Source organism: Cyprinus carpio, chromosome A9 (genome assembly GCF_018340385.1).
Source record: "Cyprinus carpio isolate SPL01 chromosome A9, ASM1834038v1, whole genome shotgun sequence".
Lineage (NCBI taxonomy): Eukaryota > Metazoa > Chordata > Actinopteri > Cypriniformes > Cyprinidae > Cyprinus > Cyprinus carpio.
The window spans coordinates 25,211,065-25,226,313 of NC_056580.1; the positions used below are offsets into that span (position 1 = coordinate 25,211,065).

Genomic DNA, 15,249 nt, shown 5'->3' on the forward strand with positions numbered 1-15,249 from the left:
GGGTGGTGCTAGTGGTGGTGGGGGGTCACTTAATGCAAGTAAAACAGGTTGTGAAAGTTGACTTTAACAATATAGGACTTCATGAGAAAATGTCAAAGGAAGAAACTGAAGAATGTAGGTAACCACTGACTGGTAGCCACTATATTTTTTCATATTATGAAAGTCAATGGCTACCGGCAACTGTTTGATTACCAACATTCTTCAATATATCTTCTTTTGTGTCCAACAGAAGAAAGAAACTTTTAAAAGGGATATTTCACTCAAAAATGAAAATTCTGTCAACATTTAACTCAACAACCACTGGTTCCAAACCTGTATGTGGTTTTTTTTCAGCTGTTGAACACAAAAGATATTTTGAAGAATGTTGGTAACCAAACATATGATGGTAGCCATTGACTTCCATAGTATAGAAAAAAAAATTAAAGAAAAATACTATGGAAGTCAATGGCTACTGGTAACTGCTTGGTTACTGACATTCTTCAAAATATCTACTTTTGTGTTCAACAGCTGAAAGAAACTCATATAGGTTTGGAACATGCCAATTTTCATTTTTGCATAAACTATCCCTTTAACATGTTTCACCATGTTCAAATCCATTTTGCAGATTTTTTTCCTAGATACATTGTATAAAAAGCACAAATTAAGTCATGAGATATGCAGAAAACCACATGCACTGATTCACAACATATGCCGTCTCATATCTCCACTGTGAACTTTAAAAACACAGGAATGGAGTTATATCTAAACAGTGTAAATGCTTGGGAAGCATTAAATTCCTCTGACATCTGCTGAGCAGAGGCAGTATTCCCGTAAGCCCAGAGTGTAGCGCTGAGGTGATCCACACCCAGTGAGCTCATTCTGACATGTCTGTGTGCAGGCATGGATTAACCCCAAAACTAATCTATAATGCACAGTCGCGGTGGCAAGTGGGGCGAGAGCACAGGCATTAGAAACAAACCAAAGACCCTGTAGGATAACGGCCCAGCACTAGTAATCTCCACAGACCTCACCACACACTCCATGAACAAACTCGAGGAGGAATAAATGGGGCGGTTATGGAGCACAGCAAGTATTTTTCTCATTCATTTTCTCCATAGGGATTTAAAATTCTTCAATGAAAAGTTCATGAAGCAAATCAACTAGCTCTAAGATGAACTACAAACTTCATTCTGAAGCAAAAAAAAAAAAAAAAAAAAAAGTTTATGGAAATATTTTTTATATGAAAGTACAGAAAAAAATGCCAGATTTAATTTATTTTAGTTTATGGAAGAATGAACTACTCATCACTTGAAGCACTGTGAATGGTATATACCAAATAAAATAAAAAAAATTATAAAAAAAAAATAAGTAAATAAAAAATATACTAACTATACTTCAAATAAATTCTGTTCTTTTAAAATTTATATTTATCTAATCAACTTCACAACAGTTTCTAACATTGTTATTTTATTATATTTTTATTAGACTTCTCTCAAAAAATCTTACTGACACTTTTGAACTGTATATATTTTTCATTAAAAAATTTAAAAACTTATTTGTAAAGAAAACAATGTGTAGGGAAAAAAAAATATTTCTAAAACTTGAAAAAAATATATAAATACATGAAATTAAAAATGATGAGTCTTTTGAGCTGGTAGCAGCAGACACATTTGTTTCTGTCGAGCCTTGTTTAATTGTGATTCTATACAAAGACTGAGTCTGGGTCTGCTCATGACTGCAGTCCCACGCACATACACACGCAAACAAGCAGAGACTTTCCGGCCTGACCATATAAGGACCACACATCCTGTTGGTTGCCATGGTGATCAAGGGAGCTAAAGACAGACAGAGTGCTGTACCTTGCTGATGTGCAGCTGCTGCTGCTGGAACTGCTGCTTGTGTTTTTCCAGAAACTGCTGGTGCTGCTGTTGAACCACCAGCTGCTGCAGCGCCTGGGCGTTCTGGGGCAGGGGGGCCGACTGTGTGCGTCCGAGGGGCCGATGTTGCCGGAGCTTGTGGATGGGATGCGACTGCAGGGACACGCCCCCCAGGCCTGGGGACACAACACATGGGCTTTGGGTTACACAGCAGATTCTAGTTAGCACTCCGCACTGAGCTAATTAACACCTCGCCTGCTTTGGCTCTCGGGGGGGGGGTTAAGTTTTCTGAACACACGGCTGAAGACAGAAGCGCATCTCTGCTATAGTTTAGAAAATGGTAATAGAATATAACAAAAACTAAGTTAAACTGTGCCAGAACAAATTCATCTTAACATGGTCAGGTCAAAGTGTCTGATAATTTTTGGTCCCAAATGTTTATCAATTTTACTGGTACAGTAGTTCATTGTATGGAGAATTTTTGGGTTTAATATGTCACATTTTATTTTGCTATCCTCTAGTGTCCTGCACCCACTTGCTAAAAAATATCAAAACTTAAATCTGGTGAATCATTTTTGGTTTGACTGTATTTATATAATAAAAATATTCAATATTAATAACTGAATATAAAATATAGGTAACAGTACAGAATACAAATGTAATATAATAGTTTTAATTACATAAAATAAAATTCTAAAATTAGTAAAACATGTACTGTATAAAACAATGTTAATATACAACGTAAAAAAATACAAACTGTATATATAAATATAAACATAATATATATAAATATATACTGCATAAAAAACTAATATTCATTATTTTTATATAAAATATAGATAACATTACATAACACATATAAAATATCAATTTCATTGAATTATATTCTATAAAATTACTAAAACATGCATAATATATGTATACATGCAGAATTTTAAATTTTTATAATAAATGTATAGAATTATATACAATAATCATATTCATTAATAAAATAATTCATTTACATATAAATTAAATTATTCAATATAAATGCCTTTAATTAAAATATCATATACATTAATTTTATTATATTAAATAATATGCTTATATAATTATATAAAATAAAATTCTATAAAACTATTAAAATATGTATATAAAAATATTTTAATATATACAGTAAAAATATAAAAATAATGTAACTTCTAATTTTTTGTCACAGTTTATACTGATAATACAAATAATGAAAAAAGCACAGCTATGTAGGAAATCGTTTGCCTTGGACAACAATCAGTTATACTGTGTATAATAATTATACAAAAAACAAGCTGACCCCAGACAGTGTTATAAAGACCACAGAGTAGTCCAGCATGTGACCATTATGAGCTGAAACATGCATCTCTGCATCCACTACACTGAATGATGGATTGCCAGAACAAAAGCTACAGTATTCGGTCAGAAAACTTTTTTTTTTTATTTAATTTATTTATTTTGCGTTATTGAGCCACTCTGCTCCAGACACACTCTCCATCACTGCTCCTCCCAGGGGTTTGACACTTCCTGTTCGTACACTTCCTGTGGATTCACAGGTCTCCCTGGCAACAGTGGGTGGAGAAGAGTTTTCCTCTTTAACGTGATGGCCTTTGATGGCACCAATCATTAGTCAGAATTGACTGCGCGTCTGTGAGGCGTCTCTCTCGCTCTCATCCTCAGGATAAGTATTGACCTCTTCTTATTGGCAGCCTCTCTCTCTCTCGTCTCTCGTGAAGCCGTTCCTGGCACATCAGGAGGCTAATTAACACCGCCTATGACTAATTTGATTAAAATGAGCCTTCTTTTGTCCGTATCGAAGGAAATTGAATCCAATTTATAAAGGGAGCTGCATAAACTATGCTGGACTAATTACAACCAATAAATGCATGACATCCGCAGGGAGAACAGAGCGCGACGCATTATGATCCGGCGAGGCCCCGGGGCACCTGACTGTTTGGAGGCCCCCCTTTGGTGCAATTTTGAAACGTAATGTGCAAATAATGGCGAATTATGTCACAAATATGAGAAATACTTGTGTATTATGAGAATTAACAAACCATGTGAATAATACATTTAAGCAACACAACAGTTGCAAAGATTAGACATGAATTATGAAAATGAAAGATTGAAAGTGGGAGCAGCGGGGTAAAGTGCGTCAGATGCTTTAGGGTAAGATGTGCCAATGTAAAAGACTGAAACATTTCAAGTGGGGGCCAATTTTCCTTCCATTTAAATAAAATGAAGAATTTTCTGTACTAACGGAGCAACATCAGACAATAAGCTTGGAGAACTGTAACATTTCATACCTGTCTATAAACAAACAACAGCTAAAATGTAGAATAATTATCTTCACATTGCATTTACATTTATGCATTGAGCAGACTTAGCATATTAAATGCCTGGTGTAAGGATATGTTTAAGAAAATGTGAATAATAATAAAAAAATGAATGAATGAATGAATAGAAAAGTACAAATTTTGAATATTATACTTTGGATGCCTGGTTCACAGTTGCTTTAAGAAAATGTGAATATCTGGCAAAATACAATTTTGAAATATAATAGTGCATTCTTATATTGCATTTTTCATTTAATACAATCCAATATAAATACAACATAAATAAAAACAAATATTAAATACAAAAATAATAAAAAACGTAATAAAATCTAAATGAATTGTAATTAACATTACACTTTGCAGGCCTTCTTTACAGATATTTTAACACATAAATTTGAATAACGGTTAATAAAATAAAACTAATACTAATGCATTATAATATAGTATTTTTTAATAAAAAAACACATTTTGTATATAAAAAATAAAAAAATATATATATATATATATAAAACTTTATATGTATGTTTACCATTAAGAAAATGTGAAAGAAAAATAAATTGCATTTTGTATTTTAAAAATAATATAATATAATATAATATAATATAATATAATATAATATAATATAATATAATATAATATAATATAAAAGTATTTAATATAATAATAATACAATAAAAATCGACATATTTGTGGTATTTTATTTGAAAGAAAATTGTTTTCGTATTCCCAATGATTTGACTTTTCTCTTGACATGACACAGCTTTCCCCTAATGTGTCACAGGACACATTTATTTTTAATTTCCAAATGTACAATTTAAATTCAAATTTCTACTGTAATATGTCACAGACTCTTCTCACTTCCTGTTTTACCAGAGGACAACTTGAATAAAAACGCCGCCGCTCGCCCCGTCTCTGCAGGTTAAGGTGTCTTGGTAACGTCAATATTGGTTATTATGACTGAGACTGACCTGCGACCAGGGAGTTCTGTGCGGCTGACTGCTCCAGAAGCACCATATGCTGCAGCAGAGTGTTGTGTGCCGAGCCGCCCTCCCGCTCCAAGGTGGACGCGGCCAGGTAAGAAGGCAGGTGGGCTCCTGGCATGAACGGAGTGGTTATGGGTATTCCTGGCTGCAAGCCTGGCACTGCCATTCTGTCACCGTCCTGTTGGCCAGATGCCACCTATGTGAATAGAGAATGAAAGAGCATAATTCAGAAAAGAATCTAGGGCAAAGAAGAGAGGACATTCCCCTGTAAATTATGTTTCGCTTGCGTCAGAGATCCGCGGCCAGTTATTGTCTCTCAAAAGGCTCTTTTTGAAATGTCACTGGTGCTGAAAGCCACATGTGGCACCCTGACGGTCCAGACAGGGGCCTCTCTATGATGGAGAGAAAGAAAGATGGACTCACGCTGGAGGGGCCGGTGGCTGGCAGGCCCAGGGTGATGTTGGGAAGGGAGGGCGATGTGTACAGAGACAGCTGGCTAACAGAACCCTCTCTGCCTGTGAGCCTGTGCGCCAAAGATGTCTGGAACGACACACACACACACACACACACACAAACATATGCACAGATAAATAAACCCCACCGATAAAAACAAACAGCTCTGTCTGGTCGCTCTCCGGACCCCTGCGGGACCCGTCTACAGAAGGAGACTGTGCACGGCTTAAAAACATGCATGGAAACAGCCAGGAAAATCACAGAACACTTCCCAAAGCAAGAAGCGACAAGTGTGGCCACCAATAAAATTGAGCTAAAATGTGTCCTAAAGATGAAGCATGCACAAATGTGCTGCAGTAATTTTATCATGCTTAAGTGAATGAATCAAAGTGCCTAATTTAAAAAAATACATTAAAAAGGGCTTTTATAAAATGGTGGCAAAAGTAATATTACTGAAAACATAGATGTTCAATAAATAATGAATGTGTATTGTTAATAATAGTCAATTTGTAAGCCAATTATTAATCTAACTCTAGATTACTTACAATCACAAAGCAATGTTGCAACTTCATAGCAACTTTTAATTTGAAATCATTTTATTACAATTTGCCGTATATAAATTTGTAGCATTAATAAACATATTTATAAAAATATTAAAATCAAAACAATTAAATTCATGTATATTATAATATAATACAATGATTATATTAATAATTAGTGCTGTCAAACAATTAATCGCGATTAATCGCATCCAAAATAAAAAAGGTTTTGTTCAGTATATGTGTGTGTACTGTGTATATTTATTATGTATATATATATATATATATATATATATATATATATATATATATATATATATATATATATATACACCCATGCATGTACATATTTAAGAAAAATATGTTACGTTTATATATTAAAAAAATATATAAATTATATAAATAAAAATAAAAAAAATAAAAAAAACAAAATATTTTTAAAATATATAGTGTATGTGTGTGTATTTATATATACATAATAAATATACACAGTACACACAGATATATTATGTACATAAAAACTTTTATTTTGGATGTGATTAATCATGATTAATCATTTGGCAGCACTCTTAATAATATAAAAAAATAGAATAATTTATTATTATATTACAATTGTATATGCTACAACTATCATATATTAGAATTTGACAATATAAGGATGATTTTGCACTGATGTCTGAATTATCATTTGTGAATAATCTTTTAGTTTGTAAAAAAAATTAAATGAACCTTCTAAAAATAATAATAAATAATTAAATCCAAGAATTAATAATAATAATATAATTCTAAATTGTGAATTATAATAAATACCAGGGATTCCAAAACATTTAATATATTAATAGATAGAAATAATTGAAAATAATAAAATGTGCACAATTCTCTGACATTCATATCACATGCGGATAAACAAATATAATATTTCATGCTTTTAACGAATTTTTTTATTTTTTATTTTAACATTTATTTTACAAAATAATCATTTCATTATTATTTATTTAAAATATTTAATTTGACATTTTTATAATTTAATTATTTATTAATTTTTCATCAGCTCACAAACCCCTGTCGAACCCTAGTTTGGGAAGCCATGATAACTTTACTCGTACTGCAAACCCTTACATGCTTGCATGATCTTAACCAGTTGTTACCCTGGAGCACAAAACCAGTCTGAAGTCGCTGGGGTATATTTGTAGCAAAAAATATATTGTTGGGGTCAAAATGATCAATTTTTCTTTTATGCCTAAAATCATTAGGATATTAAGTAAAGATCATGTTCCATGAAGATATTTCGTAAATTTCCTACCATAGATATATTAAATCTTAAGTTTTGGTTAGTAATATGCATTGCTAAGAACTTCATTTGGAGAATGAAGCAATTTTTTTTGCACCCTCAGATTCCAGATTTTCAAGTAGTAGCATCTCGGCCAAATATTGTCCTATCCTTACAAGCCATACATCAACGGAAATCTTATTTATTCAGCTTTCAGATGATTTTTGAGCTTTCAGATGAAAAACTGACACTTATGACTGGTTTTGTGGTTCAGGGTCACAATTGTGGGGAAGTATGCAGTGCACTGTACCTCCACTGGACTGTTGGACATTGATCCAGCGATGCCATTCTCATTGGTAATATTGTTTGAGCTGTTGTTGGGTGAACTTGGACCAGAGCCAGGAGCACTGCTGCATGCCGATTCTGAGAGAAAATGGACTTGATTAATTTGATGTCAGTCAAGAATGAATGCATGTTGGAGTCACGGCCTAGCAGTCCCTCTTAGCAGTGCATGCAGGAGGTTCTGCCCATCACTTTTTGACGTTTCCTACTTTCACTATGAATAAAATTGAGCTATTTTCAAGACATATCCTCTCACCTGCCATGTCGAGAGAACGCTTCTTTGCAGTGGTGATCGGCCCATCCTTCCTCCGAAGCAGCGGGCTACTCCTGCGCTCCGTAACTTTCTGCTTCAGCCTGGATCGCAGCTTCAGGTTGGGCTCAGATGCTGATGAGAGATGGAAAGAGGACAGTCATCAAATGAATGCAGGAACAGGAAATGTAGCTCATATTGCAACACTTCTTTCAAATAGCAGGATGTGTGTAGATAGAGCTGTCTGACATTAAAACCAAATAGACTACATTTATACACACAAAAAATTGCTATCTACTCACTGTCTTTAAATAATAAAAATAAATATATATATATATATATATTTTTTTTTTTTTAAATCTGAAGAATTATATATGTAAATAAAAATAAAAAATAAAGTCAAAATATAAATAAGGATTAAATAAATATAAAACAAGTATTAAATAAATATAAACCGCTAAATAAATAAGACAAATTAAAAAATATAGAAATATTTTGATTTTTAAATATTTTTAGAAATAAAGAATATAATAAAGAAATACATTTAACTAAAATACTACACGTAAATATATACATAAAAAATATTATATTATATATACATTAAAATCCATCTGAAACAAATCGGATTCTCCACTGAAAAAGATTTCTGGTTGTAAGCAGTGAAAAGGGGTGGCTTTTTGACTGATTCTGCAGAATACAACTGTTAAATAACCAGTAAGTTTGACACTAGCTTGACCTGTCCCAAGCAACTAATGAATCCTCATAAAAGAGGCTAGTTCGAGTCACTCATTATGCTTGTGAATTCAGATTCCAGTCGAAAAACAATGGAGCAAACCAGCATCCGAACAACTTCCAGCTTGGCACAGCAACTTGCCCAAAAGTTTAATCAAGTCCATCTAAGTGTAAACACTGCAAATGAATACCCTCGGCCGAGAGGACTTTCAGTTAAACAGTTTGCAAACACAAGCTCTTGGAGTGTGACGTAGCGTGTTGGAACAGGCCTGCCACTGAGGCGGCGCACAGGCCTGGCCAGCAATTACCAAAACGAAAGTTGACCGTGAGGGTCACAACTATTTGAAACTGTCATCCAGGCACGGACATTTCACCCATTAGCCACTGCTGACATTTTCACCCGCGCACATACTCCAACAAAGGCTTCTCAATGCCTCTCTTGCCCCAATTGTGCTCTGGCGCTTGATCCTTACTCCGTTTGTGACCCTGTGTCAAAACATGTACGGCCCGCAAGAAGAGCACGCAGAGTTCATTAGGAGCAATGCAGGCCTGGCCACATTAAAGTGCACTCAATAGTCATTTGGAACAGAACCTCATGCACCTTTTGCCATCTGCAGACATTTACATGAATAAACTTGTCAAATTGCTCAAATCATACACACAGTGTTGATGGACGGTGTTGAGTGTTTCTTACTGAGTGTCTTTAAGAAGCAATTTAGTAAAAAAAACAAAAAAAGGTTATTTTACTTTCCCCATGTTTTTCTTTTAAATAAAAAAAGAGGTTATTTTACTCACCCCATTTTTTCTTTTCTTTTTTTTAAAGCATAAACCTTACTTTTTCATGCTTAAAAAAGGGATAAAACAGGATAAGAAATGATTTATTCATAAACTATAGTTAGAATAAATTATAGTAAGCTCAAATGTTAACAGTAGCTTAAGCAAGTGTATATAATAATTTTTTTTAAATATTAAAATTATGCTTATATTTCTGTAAAAATTATGATAGATTTTTCAGGCTTTTTTGATGAACGTAAGTTCAGCATTTATTTAAAACGTAATAATTACTAGTTACATAATTAGTAATTAGTAATAATTATTATATAAAAACTTTTTTTTTGGTAGTATGAGATGCTGTATTGGAGTTAACAGTGGACAAGTGCAAATGAATGTTCAAAGTTAAAACTGTCACCACTGGCTCTATTAGGCAGATACTGAGGAAGCACAGTTGCCATCACTTCTCCTCTCAAGAGCACTCTATTCTGAAAAGACAATCTTGTGGTTATACTTGTCAAACTAGGTAGATATGAGGAAAGCACTTCTCGTAAATGGTAGGAACATTCCCACACATCTATTTTAAAGAAAGCTGGGCATGCTGCCATTAATGCCCTGCATTAGAAAGGGCAGAGGAACAAGGAACGGTAATAAAGACAGGAGTAAATTTAACATGAGCCCATCTTATGCCATCTGGCATTTAATACAAAGTAGAAACAAAACCTTTACAATAACAAAACTTGTTTCTTGCAAGTGAGCATCACCACAAAGCTAGATTTGATTTAATTTTGTAGCATATTTAACAGTGCTGTATGTCATTTTTGACTGTACTAAAGCATAAAAATACCATAAAATGTTTGCAACTATTTAGGAAATATAACTGTTTCTCTGAAAAACAATGCTATAGCCAGATATTCTACTTTGAAATGTGCACTCTGTGTCGGAATGTCCTGTTTTAGTATTTCGACACCGGGTTGCCAGTTGGTGAAAAACACAGTGTATTGCAGCCATGGAAGCCAGCAAACGAACTGGGTCAGAGGTCGCAGATTCTTCCTGACATAAAAAGCTTCAGCATCCATCTAAAAAGCACTATGACCAGAGGAATATTAAATGCAAATCAATCAGCTTATCAACTAACAGTGTAAGGCTTGTCACCTTGTTCCATGTCTCCAATCTGGCAAACCGCATGAGCATCGAGTCTCAGGAGGAGGGGGCTGGAGAAACAACGCTCTCCAATATTTCAAATATGGACTGCAGCACCCATTTCAACCACTAGCTGTAAATATTACATACTGCACCTATAAAACCATATTCAAAATCCAACAGCTATACATCTCAAGCTATACAATCTTTGGTTTGACCACTTGAAGAATTTATATAGTTTTAGCATGAAATATAGGCTGTAGCTGGCAGCTGTAAAGGAAACATATGAGCTCTCTCACTGGCAGTACTCAAGGCACTTGACTCTCTTGTAAAAACTGTTGAAATGGCAGAACTGTGTGTGAGTGTATTTGGGCCAGTGCTGTTCCATAACTCTCTGACCTGTCCGTTGCAGTGGCCCATGATATTTGCTGATATTACACACTCACACATGTCTGCTCCAAACTCAACACCTGAAGGGTGACGGTGACCCTACTGGGCAGTTTGACAAGGCAGGACGGGATAAAATCTATTTTCACAAAATGAAAGATCAACACTGAGGTTCTAAATTGAGCTTAACCACAATGTGGATAAATGAAGTCATATTTATTTATATAGAACTTAACACAAGCTGTTTCAAAGCAGCTTCAGAGTAATAAACAAGAAAATAGCAATAGTATATAGATAATGTGTCATTATTCAGCTTAAGTCAGTTTAGTGTTGTTTCAGTTTAGTTCAGTAAAGCAATATGGATGCACAGATATTTAAACGGATAAGCCGATATTTCTATTAATTTATATTTATATTATATTTTTCATAGCTGATAACTGATAAATGGCGGCTGATATTACATTTCTAAAAGATTGTGTTCAATTAAATAAAAAAATAAAATATGAAATCAATCATTTTAAATTGCACAAGTGAATTAGGCATCAAAAAATTATACTAATCAATATTAAAAATGGACATTAACTTTGAGATTTGCTAAAGATTCCACTTAAAAAAACTAATTTCCACAAAGTGAATAATCGTCATCAAGGTTCTAGCTTGAGTTTAACCATAATGCAGAAACACATGCAGGGATGCACAGTTATTAAAATCAATAAGCCGATATTTTTTCATTTTTATGGCCGATAACCGATAAATGGCCGATATTGAAATTCTCTATTATTTTGACCAATTGATTTAAAAATAAAACTTAATGTCCATTGGTTTTAAATGCAGATTATTGAAGCCAATATTTCTTTTCATTTTAGGGCTGATAACTGATGAATGGCCGATATTAAAATTCTACAACTAAGTAAAAAAATTATAAAAAATAAATAAATAAATAAATAAAACATTTCAAAGGCTAGAAGTATATTTAAACAATATTGGCTGATAAATACCCAATAGCCAACTGATTAAAATAAATAAAAAAGTAACATTGGTTGATATTTGATATAGAACAGATATTTTGTGCATCCCTTAAAAGTACCAGTTTCCTCTTGCACAGCATCTCAGGCATATCAGCTTCTGCAGAGCACAGGGAAGATTCTCACATCACAAGCTGATGAATTAAATCTCAGAATATGAAATATGAGAGAAGATCTTGAAGATATATTTTGATGATGATGATAATTGCGGAGGAGAAGATCTGCAGGAGTTATCCGGCTGATAAGAATGTGCAGGCACTGTCGTAGTGAGGATAAGTTGTCAACAGAGTCGACAGGAAATGACAAGAAGAAGTCATCACCCTACAGCTATTAAAAAAGCACTTCGATCCAGATAAGGGAAATGAGCTCTTAGGAGGCAAACAGTAGCGTGTTGAGTGGACAGCATGTTCAGGGAGCGGTACGGCTCCTCATTAGTTGCAGTAAAAGCCATTTTAAGGCCATCAGTAGTCTAAGACAGGAGCTGTCAAACTTTTCAATGCCATGAATCCCTAAACATGACTATTCCCTTCCTAAAACATAAAAGGAAGTAATAGATTTTCATGCATACAGGTCCATTTATACTAAGTGTGAAAAAGACAGCATAAATATTAAAACATAAATATATCTAATAATAATAATAAAACTTAACATCTTAAGTCAACATATTAAGTTTAAGAGCCCAAACGATCATGAATAAAAATGTAAATAGAAATCAATTAAGTTGATGCATTAACACTTTAAAGAGATAGTTTCGTCTTCGGAACACAAATTAAGATATTCTTGATGAAATCTGAGGGCATAGACAGCAAGGGAACTACTACTTTTCTGGGCCTTGAATGTGGTAAGGACATCGTTAAAATAGTTCATGCGACATCAGTGGTTCAACCGTAATTTTGTGAAGCTAAGAAAATATTTTTTTGTATGCAAAGAAAACAAAAATAGTTTTCTCGTAGTAAAAAAAAAAAGTATTCTCCTAGCTTCATAAAATTATGGTTAAACCACTGATGTCGCATGGACTATTTTAACGATGTTAAAATAGTCTGGGCCTTGAATGTGTCAGTTGTGTTGTTGTCTATGCAGGGTCAGAAAACTCTTGGATTTCATCAAAAATATGTTAATTTGTGTTTCGAAGATAAACTAAAGTCTTATGGGTTTGGAACGACCTGAGGGTGAGTAATTAATGACAGAATTTTCATTTTTGTGTGAACTATCCCTTTAAGTATAATATATAAAGGAAGTAGTAAGAACCTATGGCTGTGCACATAAACGAATACGATTTTCATGCGCATCTCGTCAGTAAAGCCAGTTCTGTGATTAGTAGTAAATCTCCAGCATGTGCTTTCAGATGGAGTGGTTTTTAATACACAGAGCCGTAGTTCACTGATAAGCTTCGCAATATTGCTTTCGTAATCGCAGGCGATTCATTGCCGATTATGAATGCAATATTGCGTAGCTTGTCAGTGAACTACGGCTCTGTAAATTAAATGCCGCTCCATTAAAAATATACATACTTTAAACAAATATACAACTGGTGGCCGGTGAAATGAGTCACACCGGAGCACAACATGTTCCCCTAAAGCAACCTTGGGTTGGGTGCTTTTCTCAAGCTGGTGCGCCATACGCATTTGTCAGCTTTTGGCTACCAGACCTGATCATTACACATCACCCAAGAAACTGCACAGACCTGTGCACTCTTCTGTCCTTTACTGCTGCTGCCCCAGCCTGCATCCCAGCTCTTACTAGCAGGTATTAGGTCACAAATTGAAACCTCCGAGCTGATTGGTGTAATTGTGTTTAAAGCTCAAGCTCAATTCCTTCCAGTTTTCTCTATCCCCGGCTTTCTAATCCTGTAAACTCCAAAGTGAAAATTGACATGTCAACAAGAATGTGAAGAGCACTTAAATCAAACCAGTATAACATTCATACGATTCACAAATGTATAAAAACAACAACAATCAACTTCAACGCTTTGTGCGACGTCTCAAACTCATTTTCTGCTAAAGTGTCCTATTTCTGAAATTAGAGCAACTTGTGTTTGCAAGTGAGGCATAACAGACATAACAGTCATTTCCTCACTGCCCTAGGGCTGTCAACAGCAAATAATTGTTTGCGGTGAATTTTGAGCCAGGTTTTCTAAGAACAAACACTTTGTGGATGACATGTAAAAGAATGAGTCACAGCACAAGAGTCACGGTTGCTGCAAGCCCGCTCTGCACAAAATGTCAGCTCTGTGACCTTCCCGCCTGCTCAAACACGTTCAGAAGAGCACAACCTCACAGCACTGCAGGAGAAACGAATGAATGAAACAAAAGAGCTCTCACTGAGTCACACACTTACACGATACTTTCACACTTAGCGTGGAGGGGAAAGTGACAAAGCCACTGCTGGGGAATATTACTTGTAAAAGTAGCGTGCTACAATATTGCATTGCTTATTATAAAAAGTAAATATTTATGTTGCATTTTTATTTTTTATTGAAAGTCATGTCATGTTAGTTTTCCGCTACATTTTCTGTCACAAATCTGAATTTTATATTTTTGACAACAAAAACTTTTTTTTTTAAATTCTCTTGCAAAATCAACAGAAACTTCATCAGAAACTTCATCAAAACCATCAGAGGGGGCAACAAGCAACTGCCACGAAAAAAACAAAAACAAAAAAACAAACAAAACAAAGGCAATGTTTATGGCAAAGGCATGCAAAGTGTTGTTTTTGTCTGCTAAAAAATACACACACACACACACACACACACACAAAAACAGATTAAATGAAAAATTCTGCTTATATAAAATGTTACTTATTTAAAAAAAGTGTGTGCACAAAAAAACAAAAAAGTGTTACTGAGATTGTGTAAATTTAATGAGCAAAGTATTACTTGTTACATGATAATGTGATTATTTAAAAAAAATGTGATTACATAATACATTTATTATTTGAAAAAGTTACTGACAGTGTGTAAATTTAAAGAGCAAAAATCTGATTATGTGAAAAAATAATTACATAAAATGTATTTTGAAAAGAAATGTAAAAACGTATATTGTGAAAATTTAATTAGCAATGTATTACGTTTTGAGTACTACTGATTATGTTAAAAAAATCTAATTAATGTGAAGAATTCTGGATAATTTCTTGAAAAAAAAAAAGTAATAAGTA

General features: G+C 33.9%; 1 protein-coding gene across 1 annotated transcript in view; it reads right to left on the bottom strand.

Moving 5' to 3' along the window:
- LOC109092976 (histone deacetylase 4-like) overlaps window positions 1–15,249 on the bottom strand; it is a 193,531-nt gene that overhangs the window by 51,726 nt on the left and 126,556 nt on the right. Inside the window, exons 8-12 of the mRNA XM_042764236.1 lie at window positions 8,045–8,173; window positions 7,757–7,869; window positions 5,608–5,724; window positions 5,170–5,380; window positions 1,839–2,032 (exon numbers count right to left, since the gene is read on the bottom strand). Of these exons, the coding sequence (XP_042620170.1) occupies window positions 1,839–2,032; window positions 5,170–5,380; window positions 5,608–5,724; window positions 7,757–7,869; window positions 8,045–8,173 (764 nt within the window). The remainder of the gene's footprint in view (window positions 1–1,838; window positions 2,033–5,169; window positions 5,381–5,607; window positions 5,725–7,756; window positions 7,870–8,044; window positions 8,174–15,249) is intronic.